General features: G+C 44.2%; 1 protein-coding gene across 1 annotated transcript in view; it reads left to right on the top strand.

Annotated features, from left to right (window-relative positions):
• LOC136694921 (KH domain-containing, RNA-binding, signal transduction-associated protein 3-like) overlaps positions 1–14899 on the top strand; it is a 92571-nt gene extending 77672 nt beyond the window's left edge. The window contains 8 exon segments of the mRNA XM_066668752.1: positions 3384–3502; positions 11560–11587; positions 11590–11631; positions 11634–11674; positions 14545–14574; positions 14576–14656; positions 14658–14693; positions 14876–14899. Of these exon segments, the coding sequence (XP_066524849.1) occupies positions 3384–3502; positions 11560–11587; positions 11590–11631; positions 11634–11674; positions 14545–14574; positions 14576–14656; positions 14658–14693; positions 14876–14899 (401 nt within the window).
• Positions 14900–14944: the final 45 nt, after the last annotated feature.

Raw genomic sequence — 14944 nt, 5'->3', positions numbered from 1 at the left:
AGAGCGGGACCGACACTCACTCTGCCGTACTTTTGTTTTTTAACTTTCTACTAAGTGTTGCAAGGTTTACGTCAGTTTATAATTTTAAGGGGATATGTTATGGAAAAAAAAAAACATCACTTTTTTAATGCGTCTTCACTTTGATGCAGGGATCTGAAGTCCACCAACACACACACTGTGAAACAAGACCACCCAGTCAGTGTTCTGCGATGCCATTCTGATTCTCCGCTTCTGACATCAAGTGCAGAGACTTTAGGATTGCCCCGCCCCCTTGTCTGAGTCTGTCCAATCACAGCGCATTTATGTGAGAGCGCATAGATGAGGTTAAACTCAACGAAACAAACACAATGAGAAATAAGAGCACTGAGTAAAAACGGAGAAAACTCGCTCCTCACTGCTGTGCACTCGGGGGCGGGGTGAACAGCGTGCGGCTCATTGTCATTTAAAGGAACAGGCTGCTCTGAACAGGGCTGTTCAGACAGGGGGAGAACGCTGCTGTTGGGTTTGATCCTTGTGGTGTTTTGACCAAAGCAAATCATAGAACTGCATTCACTCATGGAGAAAGAGGAGAATAGAGCCTCACTCTGTAAAATCACCCGGTGTCAGAGATTACTGTCTGCATTCGGTTTGTTGCTTAGACCTACATCTTGGATAGAAACCCAAGTCCTGGAATGTCCTGGACTCCAGTAAAAGGAGAGCGGTGCATGGACAGCTCAGATATCGGCGCTCACATGCGGCCAGAATTTGATTTGAGCTCAGGAGTCATTACGTGATTCGGGAAGCGTGTCCTGAAATGAGAAGAGCAGTGAGCCATGGAGTCGGGACAGGTTCTCTTAAAGTAGAGCAGGAGACTCGGTCAGAGGGGCGATACACACACATAGAGAGAGAGAGAGTCTTTTTCCCAGTGCAGCATGTGGTTTTGTCTAAATATTAATCTTGCATTGGGAGAGGAAATGAGGGGGCTAGTGGCCCCCGGTGGGATCAGCTAAAGCCTTAAAGAGCCGCGCTGGCTTTATGGCTACATCTGTTCCGCTTGTTAGCAGCTGTTTGAAAGGGAAATGTCGAAAGAAAAGTGTGCATAAGTGTGTGTGTGTGTGTGTGTGTGTGAAGCCTGGACCTCGGCAGGAATCTGGGTTAATGCCACTGCAGTAGTAAACACACGTTTAAACCCTGTTCTCTCAGATCTAACAACTACAAAATACAGTGTGATATTTTTGGAGGTCAACTCAGTGGCGTTCCATTTCCTACTGTTTTCCAAACGTTACACAGGGCAGTTTCTGCCGTGCTGAGCCCTGAGTAGCAATGGCAGAGGGCCTATTCTCTTATTCACTGTAAAAAAAAACTGAAAAAAAAAAAACATCTGTAAAATTAACTGCAAAATACCGGCAGCTGTGGTTGCCAAAATTCCACCTTAAAAAATACAGTCAAAGTGTATATAGTATTACAGTATTATTTTTGGCAATCATAAATTTTACATGCCCTGTGAAGGACTGGCGCCCCCTCCAGGGTGTGTTCCCGCCTTGCGCCCAATGATTCCAGGTAGGCTCTGGACCCACCGTGACCCTGAACTGGATAAGGGTTACAGATAATGAATGAATGAATGAATGAATACATTTTACATTCAAGAACTGTTTTGTTTACAGTACTTTCCGGTTAAACACTGTATAACCCCCATAATATTTACATAAACATACAAGGAAACATTGTTTTGCCATAAAATTAAAATGTAAATAGTGTGAGAAATAAGAGAATGGAGACTGAGATATAGCCATTCCGCATTCTGTATTCAGCCCTTAAAAGGAGATATTGCCGAAAGGAGCAAATAAATGTGTATGGAGCTCTATTAGGGTCAAAAGTTTTGTTCATTTGAAAAAAAATTCTGAAACTGAAAGTTTGAATCTTGAGATTGAACTTTGAAAAATACAACAGTGCATTCAAAATATTGTAGGATGATTTTTTTCAATTTAAGTATCATTTTGATTCAATTATTTTGTTTTTTTGAATAAATAATTTATTCATGTTCCTATATATTTTGATATTTGAAGTTATATTTTTCAATCGCATATTTTATGTTTTCAGATTCAAATCTTAATCTTTTTTTAGTTTCATACTTTTTTCGGTCACAGATATTATTTTCAATTTCAGATCCTTGATTTTCAGTTTCAGACTTCTGACCCTTTTCTCGTGTGAGAGGCGGGACATCAGCGGAGAGGGGCGTGGTTTAACGGCTGACAGCATAGTAATGAAAGCAGAGGAGCTTAATATTCAGTGTAAGACTTTAGTGACAAAGTCCTTTATAGTGAGCTCTTTTTGACAACATTCAGCACCTATCGCAGTAAAAGAGCTATAAACTCTGTCAGAGCGTAATTCCACAGACACACTTCAGTTTCCCAGCACTTTGCTGGCGATGGCGTCTGCTCCGTCAGGACAAACATCTGGGTGCCACACTTCAGCACTCAAACACAGGCTGATGGTGAACTTTCCTGACCAACACACATCTCATCACAACATGCAGAGAAACACAAACACACACACACACACACACACACACAAATACACAAAATAATCATCCCAATGCAACACATAATCAAAAGACTCGAAGACAGAGAAAAACTAAGAAACTCTGAAAATCACAGAAAATATGGAGCAGCAATGCATGCTGGGAGCCCCCCCATGAGTCTCAGCTCCTCCCAGTACCTAGACACTTGTACTGCCCCCTAATGGTTTGTGTATAACAGTGAAATAATGTATTAATTAATGTATAAATTAGTGTTTTGACTGATAAAAGAATTTACAGCATTTCACTGTTACTGAAACCGTTTTCAACCTTTTTTGAGTTTACAGTCATTTACTGTCAAAGGAGTGAGACCTGGGAGGGAAAGTCTGGGAAAACATTTCACTTCCAAAACTACAGCAATTGGTCTCCTCAGTTCCCAAACCCTTATAGAGGGTTATTAAAAGAAGAGGTGATGCAACGAAGCGTCTGAACTCGAGGCGAGCATTTTGTATGTATGTGTGTGTGTGTGTGTGTGTGTGTGTGTGTGTGTGTGTCTGTTCTGTGCTCCTGGAGTCATCTGGAGGCGGGGTTGGATCTCAGAACCAAAAATAACCCCAAGAGATACCCATCAGATATGATTAGAAGCATATCCAATTAAATTAGAGCATGACCTAGAGAGCTCATTTCACACTCCGGTGGGCAGCCAAAGCACTGCTCGCGTGACCGACAACTGCAGTCTCCCGGACCGTTCCTCCAGCTCCACTAACACCAATATTATACGGACAGATAAACATCTATTGTCCCTTAATTGTGCTCAGGGCCATTTGGTGTAATGTTTGATGGATTAACTGACTCTCTCTCTCACTTTCTCTCCACTCTTTCGCAGAAATCGAGAAGGTTCAGAAAGACGAAGACAAAGAGGATGAGAAATTCATCGACGTTGTGATAAACAAGAACATGAAACTGGGTCAGAAAGTGCTGATTCCCGTCAAACAGTTTCCCAAAGTGAGTACAGACGAGTTCGCTTTACCCCTTTATGCACTGAAAGAAACCTCCAGCGACACCACCCCGGGGTCATCCCATCTTTGAAGGTCTGTCCTGTATTCAGCCCCCTATTACCTTCAGCTCTCTCCAGGAGCCTGGGATTAAAGGCGAGATTTAAAGGAACACTAGGGAAGATTTGGGTGTTTCGCTCTTGAGGCTCATCCATTTCTACAGCACTGTACTGAAATCAGTGGGGACAGGGACGGAGGACGTGTGGTTTTCTACCCTCCTCTAAGTGTTAGAGTCCGGAGTAGCTATGACAGAAGCTCTGTGTTCCCTATTACCCTAGGGTTCCTTTAGGCCTCACACTTCTGATCTCAGATCTCAAGCCCTGGAACAGAGAGCGTGAGTGGCCCTTTAACTCTGGCCATGATCAAGTGGCCGTTCAGATTAGTAGGTGAGCAAATATCAACATATTCGCTAGGTAAATGAGGGGCAAGTGGGGGGTAACGGGGCAGACGTAGCCTCATGGTTATAGAAGCTTGGGGCTAGACTGAGGTGGGGAGGCAGAGTGTCTTCCACCTGAAGGAGACATAGCCCTCCTCAAGTAAACAAACTTTTCTGATATGTTCATACCAGCCCTAATCTCTCACCAATGCTACTGCACCATACTGTAACTGATAATCACCGGTCGGTGGGTACGGGTGGGCGATATGGCTCTAAAATAATATCACAATATTTCAGGTTATTTTGGCAATAACGATATTCTTGGCGATATGAACACAACACACTATTGCAACAAAATAAATGTTATATTAATATTAATTTGAGTAAATTAAATATATTCTTACGTAACACCATGGTTTATTGTACATCTGATAATTTGTAACCAATCAACTCATGTAAGGAATGTATGTCGTATTACGGGTAACTGCATGACCTCATTACGTAAACAAGTCAGAATATCACTATATCACCGTATGTATTTTGGGCGGCACGGTGGCGCAGCAGGTAGTGTCTCCCTGTGTCTGCGTGGGTTTCCTCCAGGTGACTGTCTGTGAGGAGTGTGGTGTGTTCTCCCTGTGTCTGCGTGGGTTTACTCCGGGTGACTGTCTGTGAGGAGTGTGGTGTGTTCTCCCTGTGTCTGCGTGGGTTTCCTCCGGGTGACTGTCTGTGAGGAGTGTGGTGTGTTCTCTCTGTGTCTGTGTTGGTTTCCTCCAGGTGACTGTCTGTGAGGAGTGTGGTGTGTTCTCCCTGTGTCTGTGTGGGCTTCCTCCGGGTGACTGTCTGTGAGGAGTGTGGTGTGTTCTCCCTGTGTCTGCATGGGTTTCCTCCGGGTGACTGTCTGTGAGGAGTGTGGTGTGTTCTCCCTGTGTCTGCGTGGGTTTCCTCCGGGTGACTGTCTGTGAGGAGTGTGGTGTGTTCTCCCTGTGTCCGCGTGGGTTTCCTCCGGGTGCTCTGGTTTCCTCCCACAGTCCAAAAACACACGTTGGTAGGTGGATTGACGCCTCAAAAGTGTCCGTAGGTGTGAGTGTGTGAGTGAATGTGTGTGTGTGTGTGTTGCCCTGTGAAGGACTGGCGCCCCCTCCAGGGTGTATTCCCACCTTGCACCCAATGATTCAAGTTTGGCTCTGGATCCCCCATGACCCTGAATTGGATAAGCGGTTACAGATAATGAATGAATGAACGGTATTTATTTTTTTTTTATTGTTTTAAAAATGATGATACGATATGGTACAGCCATATCAGTCACTGAGTGGTGTAAAACTATTAGCCGTCCAGTCATTGATGTCCACTGCGGAATCTCAGTTGACGCCAAATGAAGCACAGCTACACAGTGGAGTTCACGTTAAACTGAGACAGTATACGTTAGCTTTCAAAACAGAGTTGAATGGTAAATGGAAAATAGAAAAGGGCTCAACATTGATCCCTGGGGATCTCCACAAGTAACAAGAGGAAAAGAAGAAAGAAGACACGCAACACTGGTGTCAGACGTTTCTGTTTTTCGAAGTATGACTTAAAATATTCGGACCTCTTCTTTAATCACGAGTTTGCAATAGCTGGTGTCACCAAGACTATGTTAACTGAGCTGTATGCCTTCTTTGGTCACATGCTGTTCCTGATTTCCTTCAACACATGGTGGAAGATTTGTCCCTTGGCTCTAATTTCATGCTTTATCTGTGTGCTGTGCACACACTGTGTGACCAAGACATGGTTGAAAGTGATATAAATGTATCCTTATGTGAGCATACCTGAGTATCCCCACAGTATTCCCTCTGGTTTATAGGAAGTGACCTCTCGTCTGGGCTTATTTACCCCCCCCCACTCTCATCTGCAGACCTGCAGTTAATGGTATTCTTTGTTTGCTTTGCTTTCTAATCTGCATCGCTTGTCAGAAGCGGGGAAAGGGAGAGCAGTGGAGCCCAGAAATGAGCTGAAAATAAATGAAAAAATAAACAAATAAAGACAGAATGAACAGGTGCTTTATGCTGAAAAGTAATTGCGTTTGTTCTTCGTCCAAGTGAAGGCTTTTTACAGGATTCCTGAGAGTGGTGGATGTTTATCACCAAGAGTGCGGAGCCAAACTAATAAAGGAGGAGGAGAGAGAGAGAGAGAGAGAGAGAGAGAGAGAGAGAGAGAGAGAGAATAACTTGCAGTTAACATTCTGTTCCATCTCAGTATTTTCTCACCTTCTTTTGTTTAATATTTTTTATTTCATTTTTATGAGCATTGTTTTCTATGGTTTATTCACTCATTCATACATTCGGTAGCCACATCATTCTTTTCAGGGACATGGTGAGTCCAGAGCACTCACACACTCACTCACACCTGTGCAATATTTCACCCAGTCACTCACTCACTCACTCACTCACTCACTCACGCAATCACTCACTCACACCTGTGTAATATTTTAACATATTCACCACTCACTCACTCACACCTGTGGAATATTTTAACATATTCACCCAGTCACTCACTCACATCTCTGTAATATTTTAACATATTTACCCAGTCACTCACACCTGTGGAATATTTCACATATTCACCCAGTCACTCACACCTGTGGAATATTTCACATATTCACCCAGTCACTCACACAATCACACCTGTGCAGTATTTCACATATTCACCCAGTCACTCACTCACTCACTCACACCTGTGCAATATTTCACATATTCACCCAGTCACTCACACACTCACACCTGTGGAATATTTCACATATTCACCCAGTCACTCACACAATCACACCTGTGCAGTATTTCACATATTCACCCAGTCACTCACTCACTCACTCACTCACTCACTCATTCACTCACTCACTCCTGTGGAATATTTCAAATATTCACCCAGTCACTCACTCACTCACTCACTCACTCACACCTGTGGTTAATTCAGTGTTTGGTTCCTGCAGTTTTTGTGCTGTGTATTAGTTGAGTTGTTTGGCCTAAGCCCCCACAGTTGGTGGGCAGTGCTCCTCCTCATAGCTTAATTTCAGCAGCTGCTATCGCCATGGCAACCTCCACATGGCTGCATCCCACCCTTACTCACATTAGTCCCGGTGTTTAAACTCTGCCGGTAGGTAATAACTGTGTTAAATTATGCACGGATGTGTTAACTCGTTCCCACTCCACAAATAAACAAACCCGGGTTGCCAAATCTTCTGCATGCCGTGGAACATTTGGAGCAGAGCCAAGTTGGAATGGGAGTGTTCCTCGTCTTCTGGTGAGAACATGACCATTTGCCCCCTCTGATGACCCCCAGGCATTGGGGTGGGGTCACATGGCACAGCAGAGATACAAACGTGTATTTTACTGAATTTGTGTACAGCTGAAGAGAGTGCACACACACACACACACACACACACACACACACACACACACAAATGCACACACTCACACACAGACACACTATAAGAGTAAGAGCATTAAGAGTGAAAAGTGTGTGTGTTAGATCTCGGTGAGTGTGCTGATGGGCCCTGTTTGCCCAGACGGAGTGTTATAGGAAGGTTAACGTGCACACAAACACACACACACACACATACACACACACACACACACACACACACACAGATTCACTCTGCGTGTGAAGTGGAAGCAGTCGGTGACGTTCTCTGCTCTTAGCTCATGGCTTCACTTGCGTTCTCACATTTCTTCCAGACTTCTGTCAGTCCCTCACATAAGGTCATCTGCCCCCCATCACACCCCCATAGAGCTCTCTGCAGTGTGTGTGTGTGTGTGTGTGTGGGGTCATTCTATGAAATCACTTTTTGGCAGCCTTACCATACAGTACCTATTCTATGGAATCACTTTTTGGCAGTTTTACCACAAAGTAATTATTCTGTGTAATCACTTTTTGGCAGCTTTAGCACAAAGTGGATCTTATATGGAATCACTTTTTGGCAGTTCTACCATACAATAAGTTTTTTATTGAATCACTTTTTGGCAGCTTTACCACAATATAGTTATTCAGTGGAATCACTTTTTGGCAGTCCTACCATACAATAGGTTTTTTTATTGAATCACTTTTTGGCAACTTTACCACAACATAGTTATTCAGTGGAATCACTTTTTGGCAGTCCTACCATACAATAGGTTTTTTATTGAATCACTTTTTGGCAGCTTTACCACAACATAGTTATTCAGTGGAATCACTTTTTGGCAGTCCTACCATACAATAGGTTTTTTTATTGAATCACTTTTTGGCAGCTTTACCACAACATAGTTATTCAGTGGAATCACTTTTTGGCAGTCCTACCATACAATAAGTTTTTTATTGAATCGCTTTTTGGCAGCTTTACCACAGCATAGTTATTCAGTGGAATCACTTTTTGGCAGTCCTACCATACAATAAGTTTTTTATTGAATCACTTTTTGGCAGCTTTACCACAACATAGTTATTCAGTGGAATCACTTTTTGGCAGTCCTACCATACAATAGGTTTTTTTATTGAATCACTTTTTGGCAGCTTTACCACAGTGTAGTTCTTCTATGGAATCACTTTTTGGCAGCTTACCTATGAATCCCTCTTTGACAGCTTCATTTATGTCACTGTTCTAATGGAAGTTCCTTCATTTCTGTTACAGTTCACTGAGGCTTCAGATAGCCATGTTTAAGCCTGTTACTGCTGGGGTTTTATCCAGTCCATCACAGCTCTACTTTTCCAAAATCACTGTAGGATCAGGAAAGAAAGAGTCCTGGGATATGTGCCGTAAATGAAGACCCTTTAAGCGGATGTCAGGGTTTCTAAACTCGGTCTTTAGGCATTGAACGGCCACTTCTGGTGGGACAAAACCGGTTTATCTTCGGTGGAGCAGGAGCAGCTAATCCGGGGGCTTCCTCTCTCTGACAGAGATTCCCCACTAATGCCCTGCGTTTATTTCTTGACAGTCTGCCGTGGAAGATGAATTGAATTTGTGGTGAGAGATGACAGGTGGAAGGGATAGACCCCATCTTTTGGGTGCTCTGTGATTAGGAGCCACAGCAAAGTCCTTATAGGAAAGTCTATCCAATCTGTGTCCAACTTGGCAAAGTCCCTGGGCAGTTATTTCGACTCGTTCAAGAGCAGGCTCCTATCTCTCTAAGTGGAATGAGACTTTTAAACCTCAAACTGCAAAATTATTTGAAGACACAGAGGACAGCAGTGTTACCTGCTACACCATACCAGCCTGGGTCACTACTGGGGCGGGTGGATCAGACACAGCAGTGTCTACTGGAGTTTAAACCCTGTGTCTACTCTCTGCCCACTCTGTGAGACACTCCTCCCTCGTTGGTCCACCTTGTAGATGTAAAGTCAGAGACAGTAGCACAGTGTGTGTCGCTCGTCCTCTAGTCCATTAGTGGACACAGGACACTGTCCAAAGGATAGTGTACTCAGTCTATACAGAGTGGACATCTGGGTAATTATTTGTGGGGGTAATGTCAGTATTCACTCATCTCCTGTAGCTGGGCCCTGCACCTGTGAGCTGTTAGACGCTCTTAATGGAGCTCACAGGTGCATCCTATTGTCTGTGGTTATTTAAACTGTGTGCTCACAGTCTCAGCTCCCACGTCTACCACATGACATCTGTCCAGTGTGTGTTCCTGCCTCACGGCCAGTGATTATTACTATTTTGTTTTATTATTATTATAAAATTATACTATTTTCTACATTTTAAATGAATGTGGAGGACATTAAAACTACGAAGGAACACATGTGGAATTATGTAGTAAACATAACAGTGTTAAACAAACCAGACTGTGTTTTATACTTTGGACTCTTCACAGTAGCCCCTCCTTTGTTATGATCACAGCTTCACACACTCTCTGCGTTCTCTCAGTCCGCTTCATGAGGTCGTCACCTGGAAGGGTTTTCAGTGAACAGCTGTGGCCTCGTCGAGAGTTGATCTGTAGAACCGCTCCCTTCTGAATGTGTCTGAGACTGTAACTGGGTTGTGTAGGGGTAGGGGCTGGTACACAGTTCTATACAGTGACTAGCTCTACTCCACCAATCACTGATGAGGAGGTGTGTCCATACGTTTGACTGGTACTGTGCATTGTTTGGAAAGTATTATTCTTGGATCTGGCATCCAGAGAGAGAGAGAGAGAGAGAGAGAGAGAGAGAGACAGAGAGAGAGAGATAGAGAGAGAGAGAGAGAGAGAGAGAGAGAGAGAGAAAATGTGCTGAGAGTAGCAGGTGTGAGTGCTGTTGAGGATTAAAAATATTTTCCTCTCTAAACTAACTCTCTCTCTCTCTCTCTCTCTCTCTCTCTAAAGGATGATGAAGAGATTTCTGTGTAGGGTGTGCTCCACTTTCCGCCCCTCTTCAAAGGCTTTGATTAATCATTTGACTCTTTCTACCTTTCTACTGACTTTTTAATCGTCTCTCTCTCTCCACCCTCTCTCTCTCTCTCTCTCTCTCTCTCTCTCTCTCTCTCTCCAGTAGTCCTTGTAATCCTTGTCTTGTCTGTGTTATGAGCTCAATGATTCCCAGAAGATTATAGACTCCATTGTTTACACACAGCGCTTTTACACACACACACACACACACACACACACACACACACACACACACACTCACATCCCATGTCTTTTTTTGGATTCTTTCAGAGCTATACATTTGATTAATGTCGAAAACCAATAACTCCATAATAAGTCCAATAAGTCCATCCAGATGATGTTCTTTCTGGATCTGTGCCAAAAAAAGCACAAATAATAATAACAATAATAATAATAATGTCAGTGTGTGTGTGTCGTCCTCTAGTCCTTCATCAGTGACACAGGACGCTGTCGGCTGGATGTTTTTTGGTCGGTGGACTGTTCTCAGTCCAGACTCTGAGGGGTTTAAACTCCAGCAGCACTGCTGTGTCTGATCCACTCTACACCAGCACAACACACACTAACACACCACCACCACGTCAGTGTCACTGCAGCGCTGAGAATGATCAAGAACATCTGAGAAACTGTGTGTGTGTGTGTGTGTCTGTCTGTTTGTGTGTGTGTGTGTGTGTGTGTGTGTGTGTGTGTGTGTGTGTGTGTGTTTGTGTGTGCAGTCCTCTGTGAGCATGTGAGAGTGTGTGTAGGTGGCTGTATTCTCTGTTAAGCCTCTGTATCACTGCTGTGTTTAATGTTCAGATTAAAGCTTTTCTGCCTTTTACAGCCTTTAATCTCAACAGATTACACCACTAAACACCCTGCTGATACACCCCACCCCTGCAGAGCGCGCACACACACACACACACACACACACACACACACAAACACCGGCTCGGGTTCAGTCTCTAAACTAGCACTAGACAAGGTAAAGCCTCCTGGTATTGGACTGTGGCGCTCCAGCACTGATCATACGTATTTTAAACATAGAGGTCCAGCGCTGTGATGGACAGACTCAGACGAGGGGGCGGGGCAACTCTAAAGCCTCTGAACTTGACGTCAGAAGTGGAGCAGAATCATAACGTCTCGTTTTGTCCGGGTGGTCTTGTTTCACAGTGTGTGGGGTTGGTGGACTCCAGAGAGGCAAATGGACAGATGCCTCAGGATTGTGTCTCTTTTGTTTTGCTACGTTTTCTGAATCATGTTTCCTGATTGTTATTTCTCTGGCAGTTTAATTTTGTGGGCAAACTGCTGGGTCCCGGGGGAACTCACTAACGAGGCTACAGGAAGACACACTGACCAAGAGTCCATCCTGGGCAAAGGATCCATGAGGGATAAAGAGAAGGTAAGAACGTGTCCTTCACACTATTCTCTCTGTTTCTGGAACCATGCAGTGGACGGTCTGTGGTCAACACAGCTGACTGGACTGAGAACAGTGTATTTCTACTGGACAGTTGGGTACAACACGTTGCTTTAACTAATGCCAGTGGAGTAGGACATGTAAGAGACATGTGACTTGACTTGGGGTTGCATTGATTGTCTTGTGAGCATCTCTAGTGGACACAGAATAGTAGTCTCATGTGCAGTGTGTGTGTGTGTGTGTGGAACTGAAATCTTGCTGATTCAACACTAGCTATAAGTAGCTATTAGTAAGTAAACGCACCAGGTAAAAACGCCAGACTCAGTAGAGGACGATAAAATCTAAATATAAGCCATTACAATAAACTGACCTGTCCAGCGTTAGCAGCTATTAGAACGTTCAAGCCCTTATTAAAGCCCTGCCACAGCTCATCTCCCTCCTTTCATCCTCTCTCCACGACCGAAGTGGTGCTGAAACGAGAAGCCGGCTGCTGTTTCAGCACCTTGGACAGCACCTGCCTCAGCCCTGACTGACTCTGCCGTGGCCTGTGAGCACATGCTGGAGATCAGCCAAGCCTCAGTGATCAGTTTTAGTCCAGTCCCAGCCTTATCTGAGGAGGAAGAAAATCCATTCTCTCACCCGACCTGACACACACTGTGCAGTGACAGATGAGCTACTGTCTCTGACTCTACATCTACAAGGTGGACCACCGAGGGAGGAGTGTCTCACAGAGTGGACAGAGAGTGGACACAGGGTTTAAACTCCAGCAGCACTGCTGTGTCTGATCCACTCTACACCAGCACAACACACACTAACACACCACCACCACGTCAGTGTCACTGCATATATATCACACCTGCTCTGTGGGGGTCTTGAGCGCAGAAGAACAGGGAAACAGGGCGCTAACAAAGTATGCAGAGCAACAAAAGGACTACAGAGTTTAAGTGCAGAACTACAAAGTGCTCCTGTGTGGTCAGTGGAGCTGAGAGAATGGAGCGTGAGTGGAGAAACGAGAGAAATATATTAATGGAATAGCTGTACGTGCTACAACAGACAGAACTCATAGTGATGCTGAATACTCATTACTGTCGAGTGTGTGTGTGTGTGCGTCTGGCCTGGTTAGATCAGTCTCTGGAGTCGAGATGACAGCGCTGATATGCTCTGGTGGAAGTTTCTGGTCCGTCGTGGCCGGCCCCTCTTTGTGCTCCATTGCATCAGCTCACGGCTCTAATGGCTTTCTGGGGTTTTCACTTCATTCTCAAACACACACAAACCAGCTCAGCTTCCAGTGGCCCCTGCTTCCCTCTCCTGATTTTACTGTTTACATTTAAACCCAGATAACTCCCCAGTAAGTCACAACAGTGATGGCTTTTGTCGAAGCGCTGCTAACACAATGTCGCTGGAGAGATCAACACGCTCGCAGGAGATCGCTAACTGCCCAAGTCTCTGTACAGTCGACATGTTAATTACAGACACTTCTGAGTGAACACCAGTCTTCACCTATTCACAGGAGACTAACCTAAGGGGTTAACCAAGCCCTGGTGTAAAACAACAAACTGAAAAGGCATCTGGGGTTGTTTAGACAACGTAGAGAACCCCAAACATAAGGTGGAAATGTCTCCAAAAATAGCAGAGCGCTAACGGTATGAAAGTAAACCCCGACTGAAGGCGCTACAAACACAAGTGATTCTGTGGTGATTCAAACAGTGGATACAAACATACAGACGAGTCTCACTTCAGCCACATATACAAACAACAGTGGTTTACTTCCTCAAACTCACACCGTTCCACCTTAAAACTCGCAGAGCTTCTAAACATAAACTAACCACAGAGAGTGGTGTTTCCCCACAACTGTAGAAGTCCCCTTCAATGTGGAATTAGGGATTTCAGTGATGGTCAGATTAATAGTAATCACAGAATAGACATCAGAAACACGTTCCAACCTTCTCCGCTTTCAGCACCTGTTCCTTTAAATGATAATGAGCCGCTCGCTGTTCACCCCGACCCTGAGTGCACAGCAGTGAAGAGCGAGGAAGCTGAAGATCTGGACTGATTTTAAAGTCTCTGCACTTCAGATCAGAAGCAGAGCAGGATCAGAAAGGCTTGTTTTATCCCATGTTTTCCGACTTGGGCAGGACACAGAAACACTGTTTCACAGTGTATGTGTTGGTGGGTTAATGTACAGAAAGGGAATGTCTACAATTGTGGGGACGTTCTGGTTTGTTTACGTTCAGAAGCTCCTCATCTTTTAAGGTGGAACGGTGTGTTTGAAGTGAAAACCACTGTTGTTTGTACGTGACTGAAGTGTAACTTGTCTACGTTTTTAATCACCACGGAAACATTACTTTCCACCTTTGGAGCAGGAATAGAGCGGTATTCTCATCTCTTTTCATGGTTTTCAACATTCGGGTTCGCCCTCTTTGTTGTGTCTGGGCTATGAGAAGAGAGAGAAGAAGCCTAGCATGTCTGACTGAGCCACTTTGTTTTTTTGTTTTTACTCATTTACTGACACCGGGGCTTCGTAAACACTTTAGATTAGTTTCCAGCACAAACCGACTGGAGAGATAGCATCGCATTTAAGTGTGAGTGGTCCAATCAGAGCAGTGTTTACCTCTACTTCAGTTGGTGTGTGAGGGACCAAACCTGTTTTTATTTCCCACGTGGGGTCCACCAGCTCGTCCCAACAATGTAAATCATTCCATTTTAAAGTGAAGACGTTTTAATGTCAGGGTTAGGGTTAAGATTAGGGTTAAGCAAGTAGTGATTAAGTCTCCACACAATTAATGAATGTCTAATGGCCCCACAATTCACAAATACAAGGCTCTGTGTGTGTTTGTGTGTATTTTTGTTTTCAGGAGGAGGAGCTGAGGAAGAGTGGAGAAGCTGAAATATAATCATCTCAACGAGGACCTCCATGTTCTGATAGAGGTCTTTGCTCCACCCGCCGAGGCCTACGCTCGCATGGGACAACGCCCTGGAGGAGATCAAGAAGTTCCTCATTCCTGTGAGTGTGTGTGTGTGTGTGTGTGTGGAGGGCAAAAATGGCATGGGTAAATGAATGTCGTATTAAGAAAATAAATCATATTAATGATATTTACATCATGAAAAAGCGTAATTAAATGATTTCATTAATTTCTATAATTCCACATGTTTTCTGTATTTCCACACATCTGTATTTAAATTGAGTGGGTGGTCCCAACCTCATCCTAAAGCAGGATTGGTCAGTGGCCCATTGGCTAATCTGATAGAGTGTGT

This window comes from Hoplias malabaricus, chromosome 4 (assembly GCF_029633855.1).
Source record: "Hoplias malabaricus isolate fHopMal1 chromosome 4, fHopMal1.hap1, whole genome shotgun sequence".
In the NCBI taxonomy this organism is placed as follows: domain Eukaryota; kingdom Metazoa; phylum Chordata; class Actinopteri; order Characiformes; family Erythrinidae; genus Hoplias; species Hoplias malabaricus.
The sequence above is the reverse complement of the archived record's forward strand: the minus strand, read 5'-3'. Positions and strand labels throughout refer to the sequence as shown.